Below are 27,682 nucleotides of genomic sequence, written 5' to 3'. Positions count from 1 at the left end.
CAGAGCAGAGCGATGTAGTTACTCACTGCACGTCTGAACTTCTCTGGTGGGACATGTGGCTGGTGCTTCCGTGGCAGGGCTGGCAAAGGTGCTGGTAGGGCTGAAGCTGGCATGGTTCCATGTGTGTCCATATCTGTCCACATTTGCCTGCGTAGGAAACCACAAATACTGGTTAAAAAAAAAAAAAAGAAAAAAGGCCACCAACAACCCGTGTGGCCCTGGGTGAGTTTCCACTATCCCTGGCAATGGCTGTATTTCCTGTGTCTCTACCATCTGACAGGGAAAGCTCTTTACAATTCATTTAACCTCAAAAATAATCCTGTTATATTAGTCCCAATTTGTAGATGAGGAAACTAAGGTTCAAACATAGTAAGTAGCTTTCTTCGGTCATACATAGTCAGAAAATAGTAGAGCTGGGTTTGGAACAGCCGTGGGCAAACTACGGCCCATTTGAAATGAATAAAACTAAAAAAAAAAAGATCGTACCCTTTTATGTAATGATGTTTACTTTGAATTTATATTAGTTCACACAAACACTCCATCCATGCTTTTGTTCCGGCCCTCCGGTCCAGTTTAAGAACCCATTGTGGCCCTCGAGTCAAAAAGTTTGCCCACCCCTGGTTTGGAACCGAGGCTTTTCTGATTCTAGAAATCATTTTCTTTCCATTCAGCTCTGGTCCCTTTTATGAGCTTCCATAAGTCTCAACATTTGTGCTACAAAATGGCATTAATTACACATGAATTACCTCACATATTTCCCTTTCCTCAGTCTTTGTTGTAGGGAATGAATGAAAATAAGTATTTTCCAGGTACAGTGGGGCCTTGACTTACGAGTTTAATTCATTCGGTGACCCAGCTCGTTAAAGAGCTCGTTAACTCAAATTACTCTATCAACTCAATGCAAAAAATTGGCGGAGAGACAGCGGGTATCTCAAAAAACTCGTTAGTCGGGACACTCGTAAGTCAAGCCCCCACTGTACTCCTGATGTGTTATGAACCACCCCAAAACTTAATGGCATAAACAATCGTTTTCTTTGGCTCAAGGAACTTGTGGGTCAGGAATTCCGGCAGGGCACAGTGGGAATGGCTTGATTCTGTTTCTTGATGTTTGAGGCTCAGCTGGGAAGATTCCAACAGCTGAAGGGGACTCAGCAGCTAGGAAATGGAATTATCTGGAGGTTCTGGGATGACTCAAATGTTGGACTCACCTGGGGCAGGCAACGCACCTGCATGGATCCCTTCCACAGGCTTCAGATCCTCACAGCATGGCTGTCTCAGGGTGGTTGGACATCAAGGCTCCCGGCTCCCAAAATGAGCATCCCACGTACAGGGCAGAGGCGGCATCACCTTTATGATCTAGGCTGGGAGGTCACATAGCACGACTTCTGCTGAATTGTACGAGTAGAGGCAGTCACAAGACTGCTCAGATTCCAGGAGAAGAGAGAGAGAGAGACCCCACCCCTCAGTGGGAGACGTGTCACTCAATTTTATGGCTTTTTATTTTTTATTTTTTATGCCACCACAGGAACAGTTTCTTGCTATAATCAATGACATCTTTGTTTTTGGTTAGGCCACTCTGCCTTACCAAGCATAGAACACTCTTGTCTAAACAATGTTGAACATGAACCTGATTTGATGGTGAACAAGCTTCCTTGCTGTTTCCTGAAGAGAAATGTCTGAACTTTAAAAGGCTGCTTGGCAGCAGCAGCGTCTGCAGAGCACCACAACATCTGAGAGCAATGCTGAAAATTCTGTAACCCGTCCAGTCGCCTGTGGGACGAGAAGACCTGGCTTTGCCTGCCCAGATGGGGGAGGGGAACAGTAAATGACTCCAAGAGCTTTACGAATCAGCTTTTCAACCTCTCTTTTAACGATAATACTTTAGTTGAATTAAATTTGGGTCATGTAAAAAAACCTCAGTTTAATTTTCTTTTTAAAAGTAAGTTTCCATAAGCTGGTATGATTTATTTATTTTCTTCATTTAGCCAGTTTAAATTATTCAGGGACTGTGTTTTAGTACTTAATTGGGCAAGTCATTAATGACCCTGGTGAAAATGAGATGGAATAGCTGTGTTTACATCATGCCTGTTTCTGTTAGATTTTTTTTTCTTCTTTTTAACAGGAGAGTTATTTATTTGAAACTATTGACCCAAATACATTATCTGAGATTTATTTCTGCATCACCAGGTGGGGCTCTGGGCTTGGGGCTTAAAGAGGCCAAGGTCTTACATCATCCTGTTTATCATTTATTTGAGCAAGGGCTTTAAAGCAGCGGTTCTCAACCTGTGGGTCGCGACCCCTTTGGCGGTCGAACGACCCTTTCACAGGGGTCGCCTAAGACCATCCTGCATATCAGATATTTACATGACGATTCATAACAGTAGCAACATTACAGTTATGAAGTAGCAACAAAAATAATTTTATGGTTGGGTCACAACATGAGGAACTGTATTTAAAGGGCCAGAAGTTAGAGAACCACTGCTTTAAAGAAACATGTCCCAGTGGTGAATCAAGAATAAAGGGCAGACTCAACAAATTCAGAAGCTTGTATCACTTTGGTGACAATTGGTTATTCAAATGGTCATTATTCAGAGGTGATAATGGATAGAGATTAAAAAAATCTAACCTCCCCCTGCCCAGGATACCATCTCTGATTTGAAACTATTCTTTTGTTGCTTACTTACCTTGCATGCTTCACTCAAAACCATGATGTGTGGGAGAAATACGAAATTTGGAATTAGGCAGCTGTGAATTCATATTCTGCATAATTTATGTGGATGCAGATAGATTTCTCAAACTTTGTGAGCCAGTAATTTGGTTAGAATAAAATAGGGAAAATAACACCTGTTATTGCAAGGGTTAAATGAAGTACGGGACATAAAGCCTGGTTGCAAAGCCTGGCGCGGAGTGAAAGGGGACGCATTAGCTGTTGGGTTGTTTTATTCACTTTTTGCAATTTCAATAGCCCAGCCAAAGCAGAAGACACAGCAGTGCTCCATACAGATGACGTGGTCTTGAAGCTCTTGTGGGCTGAGTATTTCCAAGCAGTGAACTTACTCGCCTTCATCCCTTCTAAGCCAGGTTGTTAGTGCCTTTCTCCCAAACAAATCAGGGTTATGACTGGCATTTTGGAGACTTGGGACGTAAGGATAATAGGGAGACCGTTTTACAGTTATTGGACATTGGCTGTGTGCCAGACAACATACTGAGTTTTCATATACGTTTTCTCATTTACTTCTTACAATGACCTTAGACGATGTAATACTCCTTAATCAACTGCCCTAAACTATTAGTGGTTTAGTGGGCAGCTCTGATGTGAGCCAGGCTGGGCTGATCTTGGCTGGGTTTGCTCAGGTGTCTGTGGTCAACTGATGGGGCAACTGGTATAGACCAGACTAGGATGGCCTTGGCTGGCTGAGACAGCTCAGCTCCACCCAATGTGGTCTCTCACCTTCTTACAGGTTATCTTGGGCTTGTTCTCATGGTGGTGGCAGGGGTCCAAAAAAGGAAGGGGAAACATGCATGTCACTGTCATGTGGCCAAGCTCTGAATTAGGGTGGGAGAGCACATTCAGAGGAATGGATTCAGGAAAGCATGAACAAATGGGGGCCATTAGTGTACTTGTTCTTCCGTAACAGGTAACATTATTACCTCCATTATAGAGGAGGAGATGGAGGCTAGCAATGCTGTGCCTCTTGTCTTGGGCATTGGCCGAGCGGCTCCCTAGTGTCTTGTTCTGCTGTGATCTACTACATGAGTTGGGAATGTTTTCCAATAAGCTATATGTCTCCCTCTCTCCCATTATTTGGTGTTCATTTGAAATTTCATGTAAGATTTTTAGGAGTAACCAATTAGTCCTGATGAAACCCAGTAGAATGGCATGGAGGCACAGTGCAGGTAAGATGGTGAGGTAAGTCTACTTATTAGAGAAAATGAAGGGGAGGCAGATATGTAATTGGATGGAGCATAAATTGAAGAATATGATACAAATGTATACTTCTGTTTGTCGGTTTCCCTGATTGTGCCGGGTCTGCTCCCCTTCTCCAGGCCATCTTCTCTGAATCCCGACACCCAGACTGAAAAAGGCAAGACCTTAGCATTGGCTTGGGGCATTTATTAGCTCTTTGACCTTGGGTAAGGAAGTAGCCTAACTACTCCGAGCCTCCATTTCCTTCTGTGTGCAATGAAAAGAAAGCACAGATGTTCGTTGTGTGGGTTAAAGGAGACCTGCAGGGGAAGCGCCCTGCCGGATAGAAGCCTCCATGATTCATGGCTGCCTCTCCCCCCGACTCCGCCAAGCTTTTCTTGGTACCTGGAAATGCAGCAGCTTGGCCTACAGAACTGAGGGGTCTCCTGGTGAGCTGCCAGGGTGGTGCAGAGAGGTTGAGCAGCACGAGGGCTGTTAATGGATTTTATGGCTTTGTTGAGCACCCCAAACCACAGTTATTAATTATAGAATGATGTTTAGACACTGTTGTGATATATACATTTTGTTAATTGATGGGGATAGCTCATATCTAGCAATATAAAGAATATTCAGGCCCATAACACTTAGAAAGCATGGTAATTGCCGTTTACCGCCCTCTCTTGCTTCTCAGGCAGGAACAAAGGCATTGAGCAGAGGACAGACAGCTCTCCTTGGTCTGGCTCTCTGTCTAATCTGGCAGGGTGATGGTAAATGTGTTGCATTAATGAATAAATAACTATCTTTTTGTTTGTTTCTCTACTTCTCTATCTTATTTCTTATTTGTTCTTTATACTAGTAAGCCCTGAACTGTGTATGATATAGGCACTACCTATATGCAAATACGTATGGTCAAGGACTTATTCTGAGCTATTAGTTAATGTTCATTGAGAACCTTTATGAACCTGGCACGGGCTAAGAGGCGCTGGATCCCTACGCGCAGAGAACTGACATTACTCGGCCACATAAGGTGTTTGTTACAATGCATGATGTCAGGTGCCCTGGTCTTAAGATGTGTGGAGTGACAACATCAAGGTGGTAACTTCTGGCCTGGGCACCATACTGCCGGGGAGTTTGTGTGTGCTCCCACCGAACCGTCAGCAGGCCCAGCACCCCAAGTGTGCCTTTTCTGATTTGGTGTATCAGCGTCTGAGGGCCATGGCAGCCCCGGCCATTGCCCTTTGGGTCTGCGGGGATTTACCTGGCCCGACAGCTCGGAGCCACACTCCCGCTTTTCAGCTCTCGCGTGGGCCTGGCGCCCTCCCCAGACCAGACGGCAGAGAGCTTCCAGAGACCCCGCCAAGGGCCAGACCCGCAGCGACGCCCGCCACCCCTCCGCGCGGACGTCAGCTCCAAGGGTGTGGCGGGGCAGGTCCCCAGCGCCCCCGCGGACCAGATTCAGGCCGCTGGTGACCACTTTCCGAGGGGGCCCGCCATCCCCGGAGGCAGCTGTTTGCAGAGCCGGAGCTGGCGCGCGGGGCGGAGGGCTCCCCGCTGCCGCCCGCCAGGGCTCCGGGACCGAGCGCGAGTAGGGCGGAGGAAAGTTGGGGTCGGGGCCGCGGAGCCGGGAGCGCGGAAGCCGGGACCGCTGTCCGCGGCTCATGAATATGCAGGAGCCACCTCCCTCCGTCCGTGACGTCACGGGCCGTCCCGGGGTGAGCGCTGGAGCCGCGCGGGGTCCGAGCCAGTGAGCTCGGCTGCTGCCGGCGAGCGAACGGCGCGGCGGCGGCATCGGAGGCCGAGCGCGGCGGCGCCCGAAGCGCAGGCAGCGGGCGAGGCGAGGCGGCCCGCGGCCGGGCGGGCACGGGAGGCGCAGCCGGCGCGGGCGGTAGGCGGCAGACAGCTCTGGGCGGCGGCGAGGATGCTGACGGGGAGGCTGTGCTGGGTGCCGCTCCTGCTGGCGCTGGGCGTGGGGAGCGGCGGCGGCAGCGGCGGCGGCGGCAGCCGGCGGCGCCGCCTCCTCGCGGCTAAAGGTGGGTGCTGGGGAAGTTTCCTTCTCTCCGAGGAGGGAGACGGGGCGGGCTTGTGGGTGCCAGCGGCGGGGATCCGGCTCACGCTACATTTGCTCACCCCCCCCCCCCCTTGCCGCAGCTCCCCGGGCTTCGGTGCGGCCGGGATCCCCGAAGTGAGCGCCCTGCGCCGGGGACCAGAGAGGTTCCACCTGCAGACGCCGGCCCAACTTCTGGGCGGGGTCCAGGGGCCGAGGAGGAGCGCGCTTTGGGGGAGTCTGGACAACTTTGGGGGCTGTCTTGCTGGGGCGGGGGCCGCAGCGAGTCGCGGGCGCCGGCTCGGAGCGGAGGAGCGGGGCGCTGGCGCGGGGAGGAGAGGCAGTTGTCTGCTGTGCCCGGAGGGAGGGACCAGCGGCGGTGCCTGCGAAGGAGGGAGCGGAGCTCGGCCCCCAGCTCGGGGATGGGGCGGAAACTTGTGGGCCCCAGGGGAAACCCCCCTGGCTGGCCTCAGTTTCCCCGGGGCGGGTCTGCCTCCCCTGGGAACACGGGCCCCCCGGGTGGGCCGTGAAGTCGGGTAGAAGTGCGGCAGGTGACGCTCTCCTCGGTCTCTTCACTTCGCCCTGGCGCAGGTGGCGGAGGAGCCCGCCCCGTTAAGTAGGAGCTCTTGCCCTCCCTACGCCTCCCGCCCCGAAAAAGCCGGATTTCGCCGAAGGCCTGGCGCTGCCTGGAGGCTAGGCTGGCGAGCGGCGGAGTTTGACCGCTGCCTGGAGAGCCGAGCCGGGGGAAGCGCTGGGGTGGGGGCGCCTGGAGGGCGGATCTGAAAAGAAGGTCACGTGCTTCAAGGACCTTTGGGAGAGAGTGTAGGGAGGAGTAGACAGGGCGGGGGGGGGGGGGGAGGGAAGGGGGGTAGGTAGGGGACGGTGGGGAGGCAATACAGATCTGGGCTGGAGCGCCCGGTTTAGTGAGAACTTGTTGATTCTCTGCGCTGGCGTGCGTTTGGTTTGAGGGCTGTGGCCAAATCTGCCAGGTAACATGGTCGCGGGAATCCTGCCTGGCCATCATCAGAGGTTGAAAGGGTTTTCATCTGTAGGTAAAGAGGCTCCCTGTTAGAGGCAACTTGATTTGCAAACTGGCTTTGAGCCATAGCTTACCAGTCAGGGAGGGAATGTGTACCAGGTTTAATTACTTTTTGGAAGAGGAGGAGGAGAGAGAGGCCGACCATTAACCTCCTCTGGGCCTGGGTAATGCTGGTCTTGCAACTTGAGAGTGATACCTGGGAGACTAGGAGAGTTGTTGATTATCCGGTAATCGTTTACTTCTTTGGGTAACATGATTTCAAAGCTATTTTATGAGCAGGCATCCTATTTCTTTTCTTCAAATTCCCCCAATCCCCTCTACTGGAGGGGCCATTTCATTTTTGGGAAAACAAAGAAAAATTCATTATGAAAATGAGTTGCTGATAGGAAGGGGTCGTTCCGAGAGACTGTTGCTTTGCTGAAACAAATATAAACCAATGAACTTCAAACCTCTTCCCCAATATAGACACTTGGCTAAATAGGCAAATGATTATTTTTGGAGATTTTCCATCACTTTGTAGTAGAGGGAATGGTGTGTTTATAAGCAAATGTCTGCAAACAGGGGAGTTCACAGCAAGTGAAGAAAGGGGGAAACACTTGTGTGGGAAGAAGACCTGGTGTGCCCATCATTGCAGAGGTCTCAGGTCAGCATGGAAAGCTTTGTAGAGAAAAGAAAGATTAAAAAAAAAATCCAGGCTAACGTGATTTCACGTTTACCTGAACAATTGTGTTCATTTTAACTAACACTTTTCATGTCCCCCACTTAGAATATATATGTTCATTTCATGGTGAAACAAGCCATTTGCCTTTCCAGTGTAAAAAGTTGATTGGTTCTGCAGAGTGAGGCTGCTGTCCAATACTCCATTCTTCCTTCTTTCCCATCCCAACCACTAGGGGGCTGCAAAGAGCGCCGCATAAAAGCAGACAAATGTATAATATTTGGTCAAAACAGAAGCGTTTATTATGACACTTTAGTTGGTATTTATAGAACTGACTTTTCTTATTACAGTGTACTTGAATCTTACATTTCCAAATCTCTCATGATCTGTGAAGAACATTTGAGAAAATAAAGGTAAGGTTCATGTATAATGCACCCTGCCGCTGACTTTGCCATTGCTAAGGTTTATGTCATTACTATTTCCATCACTGAAAAAGAGGAGTCAGGACGGCTTGTGAAGAATAGTGAACAAAAAATGGCTTTCCTCTTCTACACAGTTCTGTTTTCACGCGCAGGAGAAAATGGGGAGTGTGGCGGCGTCAAGCTGCCTGGCAGGGTTGAGTGCACCCTCTGGACAACTGCCTGGAGGCACATCCTCTGGGCTGTGGGCTCACCCGCGATGTGGCCCGTGGAGCACAGCTTGTCCTGCCTTTGTGTTCCTGGCTTCTTGCTGTAGGGAGTTGAGTAGCTAATCTCAGCAACTGTTTAGGCTTTTCACAGAATTACTGCACGTTCAGTGTAAACATATTCCCGATTTTGGAAACACCACATTGGCCCAGCATTTATTATAACCCCTTCCCTCTACTCTCCCGTATATTGGCTATTCAGAAAGGACAAACACGTCTTGAAAAGATGAGTTCCCACACACATGTTTTATAAACAAAGCCTGGGAAGTGTTGTGGGCCCAAAGAGTCTCTGGGGGCAGAGGAGACATGTCTTAGCCCAAGGAAAGACAATGCAATTGAGACAGATTTCTTAAGGTTTGTGCTAGATTCAGGGATGTGTCGGTGGTCTCAGGTTTCAAGGACCTGGTACACAGTTTCTTTCCCGTTCTCAACAGGTCGTTGAGGACAGTAACTCAGGATATACCATCAGTTGTTGAAGTGCCCACCGGTGTGCCCAGAGCCAGGCCCTAGTGCTCAGGAGGATTCTTAGGACATATCGGAAGACCATCCCCACACCCATCTCATTCCTACTTTTTTGAGAACTTTGATCTAGTTGGAGAGATAAGATTTTTATGTGGAAATTTTAAGAGAATGACAGTAGACAGAATTTTTCCAAAGTGTAGTACTGTATGGCGGGAGCAGACAAGGGAAGTGGAGGTAGGAAGAGGGCATGCGTTTGGTAATGAGGAGGGGGGTAGGAAGAAGACAGAGCAGAATTATAATAGTAGTGGTATAATTGTAGTAATTGCAGTTTAAGGAGCCCCTCCTTACTATGTAACAGGCACTATGCTAATCCCTTTACCTGGGCTGTCTCTACTTTTTAACACTCATGGAGGGCTGGTGTCAGTCCATTTCACAGATGAAGAGCTAAGTCTGAGACAGGGTAAATGCCTTGCCAAGACTGCCAGTAGAGGGCATGGTGCCGGGGTGAGAATAAGGAGGGTCACCTGCTCAGTGCCCCTGGCTGTCATCAGATAGTCTCCCCTTTGGTTTTAAAAGCAGGTCTAGCGGCCACAGGGAAGCGGAGCTGATTCTATATCTGAGTTCCCCATGAGCCCCGCGGCCCTGCCCACAGCAGCAGGAGAGTCCAAGGATGTTGTTCAGAGCCTGCTGGTGAGGTGAGGAAAGTGGGCCTTGCGTTCATGAATGGAAACCAGTGTTTTTGCTTTTGAGCAGCAGCCTCATCCTCCCTCCCACAGATTCAAAAATCATTCTTGCATATTCCAAATGGCACATTGCAGTACTTCCCGCAGTGGGGAAGGTGGTATGGAATTTCTATGGTGAATTGTCCTAAATCATCTCTGGGCAAGTAGCATGTGTCTCACAGGGGCGTGACAGTTATTTCTCACAAATGACCAGAAGCCCTCAGCAAGGCATCAGAGGGTGCACTCTGACTTGCTGTCATCCTGAGTCACCTGAGTGGTTCCTGGATCAGGCTGTGCTCATCCCTGCCCTGGATCCTCTGGACTATGTCTTTCTCAGCCCAATTCTTTCTATTACTCAAGACATGGCCAGGCTTAGACATGGTCTCCCTAGGAACCTTCCCAGATGGTCCACCAGGCTGGTCACCCCCAGAAGACCATGGCTCTCCCCTCGGTGTGCCTGGGTGCCTTGTCTGGCTCTAGCACTGCTCTTTGAGGCCCGATGACCGGAATCTGAATCCTGACTCCCCTGCATCTTTAGGGCCACCCTGCTGCCTGGCCTCCCGAGGTAAGCTGAGCAGTGAGGAGTGGTTACCACGCTATCGTTTCTTGACATGGATATTTTGGGCGTTTTCTCCTGTTCTACATGAAGTAAAATTTGGGCTTAGTAGCCAGAGAAATCTGGGTTCCAATCCTGGCCCTGCTGCTTCCTAGCTAGATCATCTTGGGCGCATTATTTAACCCCTTTGAGCCTATTTCCTCATCTATAAAATGGGATGCAAAGATCTACCTTGCAAAATGGTCATCAGGATAGTGCTTAGAAACCACTTAGCCCAGTTCATGGCATGTAAACAGCACTAAACACAAGTGGCTGTAATTGTTGATTGCTGAAAGACTGTGCCCTAGTGTCTGAGATTTGGTGAAATTCCCCCTTTCTGACCTCTTGGCAATTCAGTAGCTTTGTTCATTTCTTCTCTCAGTTCAAACTCTGTTCCCCCCCCCCCTCTCTCTGTGTGTGTGTGCATGTCCATGGGTGTGGAAATATATTGAAATGTAAATATACGTCCATACACATACCCACATTTGGCTTGACTTGAACCTCTTTCACTAGTGTATGTATGCCTTGCAGACCAGGGCCAATTCTCAAAAGCAGGCCCAGCTCAGAGTAAGGACTCAGAAATGTGTGCGCTATGTAAATAAATAAACATGTCTCCATGGGCCAGCACTGGGGGTGTGGGGTTTGAGTCTCTGGGGGAAGACCTGTGGTGTGATTTTGGTCATAGGAAGAGGTCCCCTGCCCAGTTAGCATTCCTCCCGGAGTTGCTGTTCATTGAAGCAGAGAAGCATTCTTTTCTTGTTTAAGACAACCTCTGTGATGATACCTGTTTATCTGGAAGGGGGTATGTAACCAGATGACAGCCTGAAACAGTATTGTTTTTATTCTGTGCTACCTAGCCCACCACTAATTGGACCTTGTGGGATGTAGTTCCATTGGAGTGGTAGGTTTGAGGATGGATCACGAGAGGACTGAACTAGGGGAAGAGAGCTGAGCTGAAGACATAGGACAGAGGGTCACTGTCCTCCTCAGCTAGGGCTGCTGTAACAAAAATGCCACAGACTGGGTGGCTTATAAACAGCAGACATTTACTTCTGTAGTTCTGAAGGCTGGAAGTCCAAGATTAGGGTGCCAGCATGGTCAGGTTCTGGTGAAAGCGCTCTTCCAGGTTGCAGACTGCCAATTTCTCAATGTATCCCCACCTGTGGAATGCAGAGACAGGAAGTGAACTCTCTGAGGAGACTCCTGCAAGGGCACTAATCCCATTCATGAGGGCTCCATCCTCATGACCTCATCTAATTCTAATTATCTCCTAAAGCCTCTGCCTCCAAATAACATCAATTTGGGGGACACAAGCATTCATCTATAACAGTCACGCTATGAGCTTTGGGGGAGCAACAGGCACAAGGCAGGAGAGGGTGCTGTCCAGAGGAGGATGCCTGGGGTGAGAGTCAGGCCAATCCCAACATGCACTGGGCTCTGTTCTTTATCCTTATCAGCCAATAGCTACTTCTCAGTATCCTGTTATTCTCTGTGAGGGGAACGAGCTATCAAGAATTCCAGATATCACAGTCTGTCTAGCACAAACATTGCACATAACACCAATTATTGGAGAATTTGATAACATGGAACATGGTAAAAGGGTAGACTGTGCATTACAGCCACTCAGGTGTGTGCTCTTATTATCCCCATATTACAGGTGAGGAAACTGAGACCAGGGAGGTGAAGCTCCTTACCCAGTTCACCCAAGTAGAAAAACAGAGCTGGCTTTTGAATCCACCGAGGCTAGTTTCAGAGTCTGCCCTCTTATTCATTGTGCCAGTCATTCTCAACCCTGGATGCACAGCAGAACCAGTTGAGAGAGTTTTAAAATAACACTGATGCTGCAAACCCATCCCCTAAGATACTGGTGTAATTGCTCTATGTTAGGGCCTGGGATTTTGTTCAAAGCTTTCAGGTGCTCCTGATGCCCAGTGAAGGTTGAAAAGTGCTTCGCTTGACTGCTAACAGTTCCCAGGGAATATTTTATATCTTTGCCTGCTGTAAGGCTATTCCCAGGTGGGGGCCTCATTCCTCTATATTTCACCACCTCCAGTTTTTCCCGTCACAGTGCCCATAGCCTTCCTATCTCCCCTGCAGACCATGAGCCCCTTGCGGGGGAAGTATCCTGTCACCTCTGTGTGACCAGTTCCTGGCAGTGTCCAGGCAGGGTCCATAGTGGGTGCTGAGTATTGAGGGAGTGTCTGTATGCCGGTGTGATGCCAACCACACCAGCTGCGAGTCCCTTAGGACTCTGCACATGCACAGTTCCCCTGGTCAGTGCCACTTTCTGCCTTTGGTCACTGGTAAGAGCTACTCATCAGGCCTCTCCCCTTTAGTTATCAGCTTGTCCTTCCAAACCAGTTACAGCATTCACTTAGTAAAGGTCAGAGGACATGAACCACACCACTATGTGCGACGGAGTCAGATCCAGCCGGTGCCATTGGAATTCTCACTGAGAAAGGCTGTAATGCCACTCTCATTGCTTCTAAAATGCTTCACTGGCTGAAATTTGATATACATTTTGCCAATTAAAAAACACACACACATCACTTTTATGACTTCTTTGCATTTCCATGATGTATGTTGTATTATATAGTTAAACAAATAGGTAGTCTTCAAACAAGTCTGACAAGAAACTCACTGTGGAGAATAAACAAAGGCATGGTCTCCAGGTCATGTGACCTGATCAGGGTGAGGCTTGGGGCAGACCACTCAGCCCTCTGGCGCCTGCTTTTGCATGTGCAGTAAGGATAAAATAGCACCTCCCTTCTCTACTCAAGAAAGTTCTCTACCCACATGGATACTGGATACCCTTTGAAAGGATAAAGTGCCTGAGAAAATAAGGTGATGAGATTTAAGAAATTTGTGTTGAAACTTTAGGACTCAAGCCCCCCAGATGAAACTCTGCAATCTTTCTGTCTTTATACTGTCTTAGCAATGTAGTTAATTATGTTTTCAGGAGAAGTTTGAATTTAGCATTAATTTTCTTCCCAGTTCTGTGATGCAGAGCCTGCATATGTCACACAGCTGGTGGTCACCATGGTTACACAACGAATGCAGCAGTTGCAGACCCATAGATTTTCAGGGAAGAACCACTCAAAACTGTTAATATTATGCCATGTGTATGTGTCATTTTCCAATTTGCATGGGTAACTGCATTGCAGCAAATTAATTAAAACATATGTTAATCTAAGGCATGTCTCCTCATAATTAATGAAATATAACCATTATACGGGTATTTGATTTATTATTTTAATTTATAAAATGCTAAATTCTCTTATAAAGTTACATATAGTAATAGGAGAAGCTGACCCATATATAGCATTAGGAAAAATAATCACATTTCTATAAATTAATCACTCTCTAAAAGGATATAGTTCATTAACACCATGAACTGAAAGTGTTAGATGTAAATTAGATTAACCTTTTTAGTGACACTTCCATTTATATTGCATATTCTCCTCAAACTCAAAGCACTTTACATATATTAATTCAATTAACCCTCCACAGACCCTTGTTAAATAAGTACATATATCAAAGTTGGAAGGGAGGAGAAATGAAACCCTTCAGAAATATTGAGGTCCCAGTCTTCAGATGTGTTATTTATGATTTCCTCTGCAGCAGCACAGTTTATCCTGGACTGTGTAGCTTGAGAATACGTATTCAGGCTTCCTCTCTAGTGCTGCCAAGAAACACTTAGCGTGTCACTCCATACCTGAAGCCGGAGATGCTCTTCCTGATCCTCAGGCCAAATGCTTTAAGGAAACTTCTGCCTTGTTTCATAAACTACACCCCAGCAACCCTGTGGACACGTTTGGCTGTGGGCAGGGCGTCTCCAAGTGGGTGTGGGTGATGAGACCTGAGTGCCCCACTCTGGCATCTGGAGGGTCATCTTCCCCTGGGCCAGCTGCCGCTCCCCCTTGAACCTCCTTCCCTTGACCACTCAGACACAGAGGACACTGTGAACAAGGCTTTGAGATGCGAACGGGAGAAGAACAAGGAGCAACAGGGAGATGAAAATGGCTCCTAACTTCTTCATCTGGCCTGCCTCGGTGGGGTGCACAGATTGTGGTCCCTTTACCAGCTGGGGTAGAGAGTGAGGGCCGGAGAGAGGAAGGATTCTCTGTCTAGCTAGAAGTCTGTTTCTTGGGAAAGTTTTCTGAGCTGGGTCTTCTGCTGTAGCTTTCACCAGGGATGCCCATTCCTATGGCAGCCATGCCTATTTGCAGGGCTTAGTATCATGGCCGCAGTGCTCCTGGAGGAATGTGCATAGGGGAGAGAAAGGGGATTGGGATGGAGGAGGGCTGGCATTGGCTTAGTTTGATTGGATGTGTATTTGGTGATTCGAGGTTCTGAATGTTTATTTTTCCAACTCTTTGTGTTCCTTTAAGTTCTGTTACCCACAGGTGCTCTCCTTGTTTATTCTACAAACAATTCCCCATGAGATACAGTGCAGCTAGTGGTTTTAAACCTATCAAGGGAAATGCTAACCCAAAGGAATGGATAATGAATGGTTAGGCATTGCATAGAGTGTAGGAGAACAATTTTGGAGTGTGGCGGAGTCTTCTCCTTGCCTCTGGAATTAGAAAACCACTTAATCTGGTCTTCTAAGCAAACGTGCAAGGATAGTTTAAGCCCGTCCAGTTCTAGAGTCTCAGTTCATTATGCTCTGCCAGCACTTCTTGGCATGCATCTCTGCTGCAGATTGCCCCGTTTTCTTCTATCCAGACCCTGCTTGGGAGGGATTAAGAATCAGGGCATAGAACCAAGAACTAAAAGATAAGCCATCACTTAGGAAATTCACAGAAGTACTGGGGAATGAAAGTATTCAGTTTGTAGTTCATGGTATTTTAAGAGCTTCCCTCCCTCTCTTCCTCCTTCCTTCCCCTTCTCCTTCCCTTCCACTCTCCCTCTCTCCTTTTCTTCCCTTTTTTTTTTTTTTTTTTGTTTTTTGGTGGTGTTTGTTTGTGGGAGGGTAGATGGTCATTTGGAGTAGGAAAGGAGACTGGACGTCATTAATAATCAAAGTTGAGATAATTTCACATTCAAGACATAGATTTTACCTTCCTAGCTTTCCTTTTGTTGTCACTTTTCTCCCAAAGGAAAATTAATTATTTCAACTTTATTGCACCATCATCAGAAATATCAAGATAGTTGTATCTTGTTTGGTTGTTAATTTTAAAACTATATTTAAGACTTTTTAGTGATTTATTATTCTTTTAATTAGATGTCATGAATAAAGCATTTTTATTGCACTAGCATCATTTTTCTCTTTGAACATGCCTCTTCTCTACCCTACGCTTCCAGCAGTTTAATTCCAGCTCTGCTACTGAGAGGAACTCGAGTCAGAGACCAGCCAACCATCTTTGCTTGAAGCTGTAGCTTTTCCTGGAGTTTTGCTTTCAGACATGTCCCACTACCTCTTTGTCCCAGAGCTCCAGAGGAGCGGTGGGGGGCAGGGAAGGTCTGACAGAACTGTTGCCTCAACCTTCAGCACCCGTCTTGTCCCACCATTCCTTCATCCTTTGGCATCTCTTCCTGCCCTCTCCCCCTTAGGCTCTGGACTGCTCTAAAGCCACTCCGTAAAATACTATCAATAATGATGTAAATCATCATCATCCTGGTCTTATAATTTTTTTCTCTATCCAGTAGAAAATGTGAATAAAACTATCTTTAGAAAACTTCACTACTTCTATTGATCAGACCAAGTCACCTGGTTCACACCATGGGCTCCTGAGTAGGAAATCTGAAGTTGCCATGGCCCCTGCCCCAGTCTGCATGACTCGGGTGCCCTAAAGGTCTCCGGCATCACCTTATTAGAGAGGACGCACTTTCTTGTAAACTAAGATCACGGGAAACAACGCATGATCTCATTTGGTGACATTTTCATTTAGAAAAGGAAGGAAACTGCATTTTCATTCATGCAATCGCACGTTGGTGGTGTTTTAGGCAGCATGGCAGGCTATCTGGAAGGTGAAGGGCATGTGAGGCCAATGGGTTTCTATTATGGTGCTCAGACCTTATGAGAGTGATATCAGCAATTGTGCCCCAATTGTGTGGACCCTCTAGCAGTGAGTCTACGAGACACACCTTCTGTGATCTAAAAGTTGGCAGTGGCTGTTACAGATCCCTAGGAAACTGGGCTCCTGCCCATGCTACCTGCACTGATGGATCTTCAGTGTCTTCAGCCTTGGGTCCTGGCATGAGACAACCTGGTGCTTGGCATGGGCAGCTTTTGTGACTGTGCACTTGGACATCCTCTCTCTCCAGGACCAAGGCAGCCTCAATATCTGGGGACTTTGAGCCCTGTCAGTCCCCAGCCCAACTTTTCCCTGTGGATATCAAGGCTGGAGCTTGGACCCAACAGGGTTTTACTAAAACAGGGTGGATTTTTGTAAAGGGTCATGAATCTAGACCTCTGATTTTCATCCCTATCAGAACCAATGGCCCCCTTTTACAACACACATTTTGTAGTGCCCCTGCTATTACCCTGAAATGAAATTTACTGATACTATTATTTGCTTGTGTACATAATTTAACAAATCAATGTAATGCCTCAATTGAAATATTAAGGCACTAAAAGGAAAATAATGTATAATCCAATAATATGTCATGCTTAGACCTAACTATACCAGAAGAAGCAGTAAATTAGATGCTTGCTGTGAATTCCACAGCTACAAACGCAAATGGACCCAGGTGTGTAGCATTGAGAATTCAGATATCTTCAGCAGTATTGGGGTGATGTAATATTTAGAAACTAGTGGCTCGGTGCACAAAAATTTGTGCACTGGGGTTGTGGGGTGTCCCTCAGCCTGGCCTGTGCCCTCTCGCAGTCTGGGACCCCTTGGAGAATGTCCACCTGCTGGCTTAGGCCTGCTCCCCGGGGGATCGGGCCTAAGCTGGCAGTCAGACATCCCTCTGGCAGCCCAGGAGCCCTCGGGGGATGTCTACTTGCCAGCGGGGACCAGGCCTAAGCTGCAGTTGGACATCCTTAGTGCTGCCTAGGAGGCAGGAGAGGCTCCCACCATCACCGCTGTGCTGGCAACCGTCAGCCTGTCTTGTGGCTGAGCAGAGCTCCCCCTGTGGGAGCGCACTGACCACCAGGGGGCAGCTCCTGCATTGAGCGTCTGCCCCCTGGTGGTCAGTGTGTGTCATAGTGACCAGTCATTCCCAGTCTGCTGTTAGGGTCAATTTGCATATTACCCTTTTATTATATGCCTGGTGCATGGGTGGGGGCTGGCTGGTTTGCCCTGAAGGGTGTCCCGGATCAGGGTGGGGGTCCTGCTGGGGTGCCTGGCCAGCCTGGTTGAGGGGCTGAGGTCGTTTTCAGGTTGGCCACACCCCCTTCAGGGTGGGGGTCCCTGCTGGGGTGCCTGGCGAGCCTAGGTGAGGGGCTGAGGGCTGTTTGCAGGCTGGTCAAGCCCCCCAGCAGGGACCCTCACCCCTTGAGGGTGTGGCCAGCCTGGGTGAGGGGCTGATGGCTGTTTGCAGGCTGGCCATAGCCCCTTCAGGGTGGGGGTCCCCCCTGGGGTGCCTGGCCAGCCTGGGTGAGGGGCTGATGGCTGTTTGCAGGCTGGTCAAGCCCCCCAGTGGGGACCCTCACCCCTTGAGGATGTGGCCAGCCTGGGTGAGGGGCTAATGGCTGTTTTCAGGCTGGCCACGGCCCCCAGACAGCCAAGCTCCCAGTGGAGGCTGGCTGGAAGCAGGTATCTGGGATTTATTTATCTTCTATAATTGAAACTTTGTTGCTTTTAGTGGAGGCCACAACCGGCCACTCCATCGCCGGCTTCCTCCATCGCCGGCTTCCTCCATCGCCAGGGCAACCAAGCCTCCTGCTTGCTCCAGCTCCGTGGCTGCCGGCCACCATCTTGGTTGGGTTAATTTGCATATAGTCTCTCTGATTGGCTGGTGGGCGTGGCTTGGGGCACAGCAAAGTTACGGTCAATTTGCATGTTTCTCTTTTATTAGATTAGATGGTGAAATACTTCTGGTGAAGTTCTGAATAGGAAAAGTATACTCTGGCTTCAATTCACAGGCTGGCTCTATTCCTGGAAAGCTCATGGTTTATTTAAAGCTACACAAGAATATTTAGTTGACCCAATCCAGTGCCACCTATGGATTGAGAACTGTGGGGCTCCAGATTGGTGTGCTGGGGGACGCTCAGGCCAGAAGGTGCCGGGCACCAGCAACACTCTCTCACTCACAAGTTCCTGGATCTAAGAGGTACCAAAGATGGACCGCCATATGTGCTGGCAGATTGAAATTGCCTTAAAGGGTAGACAGCTTCTGGAATTATAGTCTTTCTGGGACCCTTCTGGGGAAAAAGGGGAGAATACCACTAGTTGGTAGGCAGCTAGAAAAGGTTGTCCTATGTCATAAGAAGAAGGCCTTCTCAGTGGGGCATGTTGGAAGACCACACGGAGTCCGTAAACCATATGCTGGAACATCATTCACCAGCAGAAGGAAGGGCTGGTACATCTCTTAGTCTTTCCCCTTTCCTCAGGCAGAAGAGCAGGGCGGAGGGACTGGCAGAGGGCAGAACACTCCGGCTCCTCTGGCCTGAGACTGTGGAATGCCCACCTTTGCAGGGGAGCGGGGAGAGTAGAAGAGCTTTGGATCCAGTTGGAGATCGAAGTTTAGAAATGAACTGGATTGAGTCTTAGTAATAGAAAGGAAATGAAAAGCTATGTAATTGGACTAGAGTATCCTTAAGGCACTTGCCACCCAGTGGTAAAGAGGAGCTTGACATAGCACGTTTGGGGGCAAAAAATAACATCATTTCATGTTTATAACCCGATGGATTAGTCTCCAACACTCTGCCTAGAGTGTTTATTATGGTCAATACTGATATTTCAGAGAAAAAACACTGTTCTCTTGGATGGAAAATTCTGGGATGCAGATTTTTATTTTGTTTTGTTTTTAATCCCTAGATGTCTGTTATTTCCCCTGCTTCCTTTATATGAGCTTGTGTTGGTACTAGAAGAGAGGCTGAATTGCCAAAAAGGGTTTCAGTAACTTTGAGCTGAAAATGCACTTTAATATTTCGATTTAATGGGAAATGGTACATCCCCTTAATAAGTAGTTCAGTGACATTTGGCAGTTCTGTAATATTTGACTTGGGGTTGAGTTTATAAAAATTTCAGTCGAACGGTAACTTCAGGGCACTAAGGGATGTATGTATTTCTGAAATGGGAAGACCGAGTTGACATTCTGATTCTAAAATCAACATCATCTCTGATGCGTCACCATATTTTCAATTATAATGGATGATGGGCTGAGAATTTAAAATCGGCTTCCCTGCAAATGCCACACAGACCCAGCTTGTGTGGGATAAAGAGAGGAGCCTGGTGGGAGGGGGTTCTCGGGCCCACTCTTCCAGCTCAATGTATGAAAATGCTTCCTTCTCTGAGGCTGCTTTGGTTTCTCCGCCCCTCCTCCACGCTGCCCCCCGCACCCCAGGGGTTCCTTGGGGATTTTTTAGAAAGTGGAATCTTTTCTAACTTTGTGGGGAATTTATATCCTGGTTCACCTGAAATGCTTCAACTTGGGAAAGGTCAAACCATGGCAGTAAAAGCCTGAAGTTGTATGAAATACCTCGGACAGCCAGACAAAAGTATTTCTAACAGAAAATTTGGGGAGTAAAACAGATGGGTAGGGGCATGGGGCTCTATAATCTCTTTGGCATTTAAGGATAAATTCAAATTTTCTCCACCTGTTTGTTTCCCTTTTCAGCCTTATCTCACTCTCCAAGTAAAAAATGCCTTAAATTGATCATACCAAGTTCTCAATAAGGCACTCTTGGGCAGCAATTATGGTCAGGGATTATGCTCAGGCAATCCTAGGATGCACTGTTTTTGTGGAGTACTGGTTTTTTTTTTTTGTTTTTTTTTGGTGTGTGTGTGTTTTTCCAGGAGTCCCAGGAGCAGACCTCCTTGTACCAGAGGGTGGTCATGACAAAACCAGGTCTGTCGAGGCCTATTCTGCCCATAGCCAGCCCAGGATGGGGAAGGGCCAGTCACCTTCCCCACCCCACTCAGCTGGGCCTGGAGCAGCTATCAAGTTAGGTGGAATTTGCTACCAGTGGCTTAGACATAGGGGCCTCCTCCCTAGAGGGGATGTGAACTCCACATTGGACCTTACAGCAGGTCTTGATCGCATCATCTGACTCAGTAAGATGCTGGTTGGATAAAGATGAGACATAGCCAGCCCTAGTGTGTGGGGAGCGTGATTGTGTACTCACAGGGGGTGGTTGTAACAGACGTCATTGGTGTCCTGCTCACATATCCTCTGCTCCTGCCATTTGCATGCATCGAGACCCAACTTCTAGCACCACCAGCCCTTTGCCTGTGAGCTTTCTGTGGCCACTAGACCTCTCTCTGCTTGACTGTGTGGCAGGTCAGGAGTCCCAGGGAATTACCACCAGGAAAGGTCCTCAACCAATGACTCACAGCAGTTGTAGGATCAGTACCTCCATCCCTTCCTCTTCCCCCAAGTGAGAGAACATCTGCAGCCTTTCACACAGCCCCCAGGGGTACCCAGGAGGCCTGCGCTCACGCACCCACATGGTGACTGGCTCCCACCCTTTGTTCCTGAGTCACTTCTTCTCTTCCCTGTTGGTCTTTCCTGAGATCACCTCCTAGGTTCACTCCCTGCACTCAGATCCTTGTCTTAGGGAACCCAACCTGGGAGAGGGACGCACAGAAGATAGTTTATAGCGTAAGTGCTCTCTCTGGATTCTTCTTCTATAGTAAATATTATATTTCAAGGTCTGAATGCTGGGGTTCCTTTACACATACAGTCAGACATGCTTGGCATCTGTGAGTGGACATTTGGAGGGCCCTGCTCATCCCTGACAGGTGTCTCCCTTCCCTGAACCTGGAGCACTCCCGGGCAGCACTTATTCTACTTGGCTCACACCCACCTGGGGTCAGGAGGCTTCTGTGCAACAAACACACTGCAGTGTCTGCAGCTGGGGCAGGCCCTGGGCGTGGCCGTGGGGGTGACTTTTACTCTGGGCCCAGGACTCTGAAGGCTTCTTGAGGGCAGGGTGGCCCCAGCTCCTTCCCCAAGATCTGGGCTAAGGCAGGCCCCATCCTCCCAAGGTGGAAGGAGTTGAATTAGGCTGAGCGCCTGCAGCACACATCATCTACACGTCAGGGGGAACACTTGGCGCCTCTGATCGCAGCCAGATTTCTCCAGTGTCTATTTTCAGCATGTTCCCAGAGCACCTATAAGTGAATTTGCAAAGCAGATCCCTCTGTCTGCCTTGCTTCCTTCTCTGATGTGGAACAGCCAGCAGAACTAAAAATCTATCCCTACACCCTCCTCCGCTGGCCCAAGGGTCTGAATTACTGTGGTCGTGCAGTTATTTCAGGTAAGGCACTGAAAAATCGGATTGATACAAATTCTGCCCTTTCTCTGAGAGACCTAATGCACCGAGCCATTGTCAGCTGAACAGTGTGATGTGAATTGGGCCATCAGCTTGGCTTTCGTCACACAGTCCCACTCACGTGGGTGGGATTTAGTATTTTTTTATTTTTGACAGCCAAATGACTTTATTTCAGAGGTGAGTGTTATCAGCATATAGAATAAGGTAAATAGGCCATCTTGGACGTGGAGTACAACATCTAATTTATTTAAAATGTTCTCTTAATTCTAGGTGCCTGACTGATGTGTGGTGTATGAATCCTGATTTGATGTGTGGATTCTGATTATGCCACATAGAAGCTATGAGATCTTGGAAAAATTGCATCACTTCTCTGAGAGTCAGATATCTCATCCCTAAGATGAGTATGTTAAATCCTAGCTCAGATGCTGTTATAAAGATAAAGTAAGTCAAAGGCTTAAAATACTTGGCATACAAAAGGCCAATGTTCTGGTTATCTACCGCTGCCTAACATATTACCCCATAACTTAGCAATGCAAAACAGCAGCCATTTTATTATGTTCATAGATCCAGTGGCCTGGGAATTTAGACAGGGGGCGGGGCGGGGGGGGGGGCGGGATAGCTTGTCTGTGCTCCGCGATGATGCCCGTGGCCTTGAATGACAGGGTTGGTTGGGATCATCTGGTGGTTTCTTCACTCACATGTCTGGTGCCTGGGCTGGGATGACTAGAGGACTGGGCTCAGCTGGGGCAACTGACCAGAGCTGCATGTGGCCTTCACCTGTGGTTCAGCCTCCTCCCTGCATGAAGACCTCAGGACAGTCATTCTTCTACTTGGCAGCTCAGGGTTCAGTGCACAAAGTGAGAGGGAGCTGCAAGGCCTCTGGGGACCCAGCCGGGCCCCTCTCCTAAGTCACCTAGAAGCAGGCCCTGTGTTTCTCTCACTAGAGGATGACTTTTGTGTTTTCTCCTTGATTCTATTTGTCCATGACCTTGGCCTTAGTCTGTCATGGCCCAAGAAAGGATGGGAGGCACTCACTGTCTGGGCAATAAGTCTGGAGCACATCCATGAGGGGGACCACATGTAGGGCGGGAACTCTGAAGGAAAGATAGGTCCCTGTTGGAGGTGAGACCCAAAGCCAGTGGGAAGAGGGGGTGACAGGGTGGAAGAACCTGAGGATAGTTGTTACACACATCAGCTCAGCTCATCCTCACAGGGGTTCCGTGAGGTGGGTCTCATGACTTCCCCGTTTTATAGTTGAAGAAGCTGAGTCTTTGAGAGCTTTAGTAAGTCTGTAAGGAGTGGCGTTGGGACTTGAAGGCAGATCTGACTTCAGAGCCTGTGCTCTTAATATTGTCATGGCTGGCAGCCTCTCACTTAGAGACTTCTTTCCTTTTCTTTTCTTTCCATCCTTCCCTCCTTCTTGCCCTCCCTCCCTCCCTACTTATTAAATTTATTGGGGTTGACATTGGTTAATAAGATTATGTAGGTTTCTAGTATACATTTCTATGATACAAGACCTGTATATTGCATTGTGTGCCCACCACCCAAAGTGAAATCATCTTTCATCACCATATATTTGTCCTCCTTTACCCTTTACCACCCCCGCCCCCTCCCTATTTATTATACAGTAATCATTTTCCATGACTCCATTCTGTACTTATAAAAGCAAGAGTGTGCCTTCTCCTCCTGTATTCCCCTCCTGTGCACATGGAGTCCCTCAGAAAATAATACTGGGGCTTGGCAGAGAGGCCACCACCTTCTTCAGGGGCCCAGCCTGGCGATTGTCTTGCTGGCCACAGCAGCTGGGCTCCGGTGGATTGGGAGCAGGGAAGGTATTATTGTTCATATCATAGTCTCCAAAGGGAATTTTGTTCTTGTTTATTCTGAAGTATTGGTTTTGAAATTGAAACACAGAAGGGCTATACAAGGCTGTCCCATTCAGAAAGGACTCTCTTTCCCCCCCTTGTTTTCAGGTTAAAAGCAATAACTACGAAGCAAACAGAAAGAAACCCTCCAAAGAATATTGTGAATGGCTCTGACAGGTTAAAGCTGTTGGGTAAATGCAGAATTTACATGACAAAATCCCCAGCACAATGCTGATTGTCATTCACCAGTAATAAGATTCCCTGAAAAGCTAAAAATCTTAATTAAAAAACACACATACATTAATTTATTTTTGCTAGTAAGTGTCCTTTTGCTTTAAGAATGACTTTGGGTAGAATATTGCCCTCCCCAAACTTAACTTTACCAAGGCTGGATCTGCATCTGCTTCCTCCTCGACCCCTCACCCCCTCTTCTTTTTCCTGATTTAGCAGGTTGCATGGAACATTGAAGGCTTTGGCCAATGCTGTCCATTGGAGAGAGAATTCTGCCCTCAAGAAGATCTAAGTTTTGATGGGAAAGCTAACAATCTAACAGATTGAAATATTAAATCATGGTCTGGACAGGAGAGCAGCACAGGCATTAGCTGAGGCTGGAGAGTCAGGGCTGGTAGAGGTGATGAGGGGAGGTGATGCCTACTCTGAGTGGGAGCCCTTGGAGCCACCCAGATCTCCAGCCTCGTCTCCTCTGGGACTGTGCCAGCCCCATTGGACACTTAGACCTCAGGGGACGACCCAGGTGTTTCACCCTCCAGGCAACACCCCTTCCTGTCCCCGCAGGACCTGGGATGCCTTGGTCTCCTCCCTATCCGCAGCCTCCATCCAAGTCTTCACCTGTGGACAGAAATCAAGTCTCCTTATCTGGGAATTTTCTATGAAGCTTCACCTTTCTTTTTTCATAATTGTGTCTGACTGTAACTTGTATCTACCTCAATTAGAGTTCATGCAATCCTTTTTTTTTTTTAATTTGAAAAACTGGATTTGCCAACCAGGAAATAAAGTCTATAAAGGGGTTGGTTTTGTGTTGCAGATTATCTCTGTTTCCCAGCACCTGGTAATTAACTGTTGACTAGACAGAGGAATGAATGAATGAATGAATGAATGAATGAATGAATGTTGATTCACTGAGCTACCTCGGAGTGTGTAGGACTCTGGGGATTTTGGAGAAGGCAAATGATGTTGGGGAACAACCCAAAGTCAACAGAGAGCTTGTGCTACGTGAAGCACAACCTGAGACCAGCCTGTTTTTACCATGGGCTACCATCGGAAGGCATGGGGAGCATGGGGGCCTCCTTTCTAATGCTGGACCCCATCACCCTGAGCTAGGGGGCTGGGCCAGGGCAGGAAAGGTTCTCAGGCACTGACAGTCTCAAACACCCCGGGAGCTCTTGTGTCAAACTCATCAAAAGCAAGTACTTTCTCTTGTTTTTCTGATTCTTTTTTCCTGCTGCGTTACTGCCTGTGAGAAAGCCGCTATCCACCCACCCGTGGGGGGGCCCCGTGTTTGATGTTGATTCTCGCTGCTGATGCAGCCAGGGCTGTGCAGAACCAGGGCTTAGCTAGGACGTCCAGGCTGCTTGTTCTCCTTCCCAAGGAGGGCCTGGGCCAACTCTCACTCTGAAGTCTGGTCAGAGCAAATACCTGCTCCTGCTTGATTTGCAGCCTGGGTGTGTTGTTGCCCTGGATAGAACCCTTGGCCAGTGTCTTGTAGGAGCCTGGGGCTGTGGGACTATCAGTGAGGACCAAGAATACTGCCAGCCTGCTCTTGGGAGGGCTTATTGGCCACATGGTGTCCGTGCCCACCTGCAGCACATGCCCTGGAGGTATGGGAGTGAGTTATGTATGCTCATTTCCCCCTTAGCTTTATCTCCCTGCTGTCCACATTTCCCCTTCATCTGCCTCAGTAATTACTTTCCTCATTTGGCACAGCGTGCATTTCTATATAAAAGGCTGAAATCCATTGCAGAATGTGATGGGGCATCAGTGGATAAAGTAATAAATTGGATTTCTGCCGGGGTGGCATGAGGAACTTGAAGACACGGCTGGCCATGATGTACCAGGTGGGCTGCGTGGGGATGAGCTTTGGGGAAGGGATGTCCATTAGGAACCTGCAGAGAAACAACCCGTAGCCTGTGCTCCTTCTAAGGCAGTGGTTCTAAACCTTCTGGCCCTTTAAATACAGTTCCTCATGTTGTGACCCAACCATGAAATAATTTTCATTGCTACTTCATAACTGTAATGTTGCTACTGTTATGAATCGTAATGTAAATATCTGATATGCAGGATGGTCTTAGGCGACCCCTGTGAAAGGGTCGTTCGACCGCCAAAGGGGTCGCGACCCACAGGTTGAGAACTGCTGTTCTAAGGGGTGGGTGTGTTTCTGTATAGTCCGGATTCACAGTCTCATGCAAAGGAAACCCAGCATATCTGGGAAATAGATCCCTTGTGAGGCCTTGCACCATCCTACCAATGTGACATCATTGAATATGGACTTGGGAAGTGATGTGCATAATTAGTTTTTATGAGCTGTTATGAACCAGCTCAGCGAACCGCCACACTCTTTCCATCCTCTTTTTCCCATCTTCTCTGTCTCACCCTAGTTCAGACCCCTGTTGTTATGTTTCCTCACTGTGTTTTCAGTCTCTTTTCCCTTCCACACATCCTTCACCAGATCTGAACATATCAGCCCCTAACTAAAGAGCGGTGGGGGTTTCCCATTGCTTAGAAGAATGCCAGAGAGTCTTGTCATTGATCGTGGAGGACATGGCCATGCCATCTCTGTACCCTTCGCCTTACTCCCAGGCTGAACACTGGGCTTGAACCACCAAGGGACCAGTACTCACCTGCTGACTTTCTTGACATTTTGCCTATTTTATTTTTTGTACCTTCCGTCACTTTAGCTAAGTATTCAATCATTTTAGAATATTTGCTTGGTATGCTATGTAGGGATGAGCATGTAGGAAGCCAGGGGCTGATTTAGTTTTGCTTCTGGGTGCCAAGGGATTCTTGAGAAGAGGGGACTGTCTCCTCAGTGTCCATCATCTTGGGTTGTTGCAAACACTCTTGTGAAATAAGTTATAGTTTAGAGGGTCATATCGTTGGTCTTGAAAAACTTAAGATTCTCTTGGGTATATGTTAACTTAGAGACAATGGATTCAAATGTGTAGCTGTCCCTTTGCCAAATTGTTAACCCTTTCTTCTAGAAATAATAAGAATTTATCAAAATTTCTGTCTGGGTTGAGTAGTGGAGATACAGGGAAGAATAGGGCCTGGTCAGAGTTCACAGGCTGTTGGCTGACCCTGGAGTCCCAGTACTTCTGTCAATTGTTCGAATAGGGAGCCAGAGAAAGACTCCCAAAATTAGCCTCAGCAAAAGTCCTACAATTTACCACCCACATCCCAGGGCTCTTGTTTTGTTGGGGTTTTGATTAAAACAAGAGAGAACTCTGAAAAGCTGTATAAGAACATAAGATGGGATTATTATTCATTTATGTTATCACTGTGTGTGTGTGTGTGTGTGCGTGCGCACACACTTGTCCCTGCACCCTCAGCTCTTTTCTGGATATTATGGGGCGGTGTGATGGGAGTGACAGGAGAGGCATAAATGAAGAAAAAGATCCCACCTCTGCCTTCAAGGGGCTTACACTCAAAATGTGGATAAAAGTGGAGTTTTAACAAGACATAGAACCCTAGCCAGTTTGGCTCAGTAGTACTAGCGTTGGCCTGAGGACTGAAGGGTTGTGGGTTCGATTCCGGTCAAGGGCACCTACCTGGGTTGCAGGTTCAATCCTAGGCAACCAATTAATGTCTGTCTCTCTCACATTGACGTATGTCTCTCTCTGTCTCTACTCCCTTCCACTCTCTTTAAAAATCAATGGAAAGAGTATCCTTGGGTGAAGATTAACAATAACAAACCACCCTCCCCCCCCCACACACAAGACATAGAATAAAATTAGGTGACAACATATGGCGTTCATCACTTGGTTCTCTAGGTGATCTAAAAGTGGAGAAGGGAACGCGGATTCAAGTTATAGAGTGGCAGTTTCTACATTTTCACAAATGCGAGGATTAGAGAAATGCAATCTGGTTTTTATCTTTATAGCAGAGCTTACTTTTGCAAGAAATAAGACTAGAGGATTTCCTTGAATATGGCTTATTTTATAATTTAAAAAATGCATCCTCCTTGTAGAAAATTAAGGAAATACATAAAAATAGTAACAACATTTTAAAATTTGCATTAAAAGATTAAAAATTATCTATATTCCATATCACTCAGAAATAATCCTAAAAGTATTTCAGAG

At 47.8% G+C, this 27,682-nt stretch overlaps 1 protein-coding gene across 2 annotated transcripts in view; it reads left to right on the top strand.

Annotated features, from left to right (window-relative positions):
* The first annotated feature begins 5,588 nt into the window (after positions 1-5,588).
* Positions 5,589-27,682, top strand: part of CLSTN2 (calsyntenin 2) — a 561,165-nt gene continuing 539,071 nt past the window's right edge. For both annotated transcript variants that reach the window (XM_059663784.1, XM_059663783.1), the window contains exon 1: positions 5,589-5,937. In XM_059663784.1, the coding sequence (XP_059519767.1) occupies positions 5,826-5,937 (112 nt within the window). In that variant the 5' untranslated portion in view covers positions 5,589-5,825. The remainder of the gene's footprint in view (positions 5,938-27,682) is intronic.

The sequence above is a fragment of the Myotis daubentonii genome, chromosome 14, assembly GCF_963259705.1.
Source record: "Myotis daubentonii chromosome 14, mMyoDau2.1, whole genome shotgun sequence".
NCBI classification, from domain to species: domain Eukaryota; kingdom Metazoa; phylum Chordata; class Mammalia; order Chiroptera; family Vespertilionidae; genus Myotis; species Myotis daubentonii.
The sequence above is the reverse complement of the archived record's forward strand: the minus strand, read 5'-3'. Positions and strand labels throughout refer to the sequence as shown.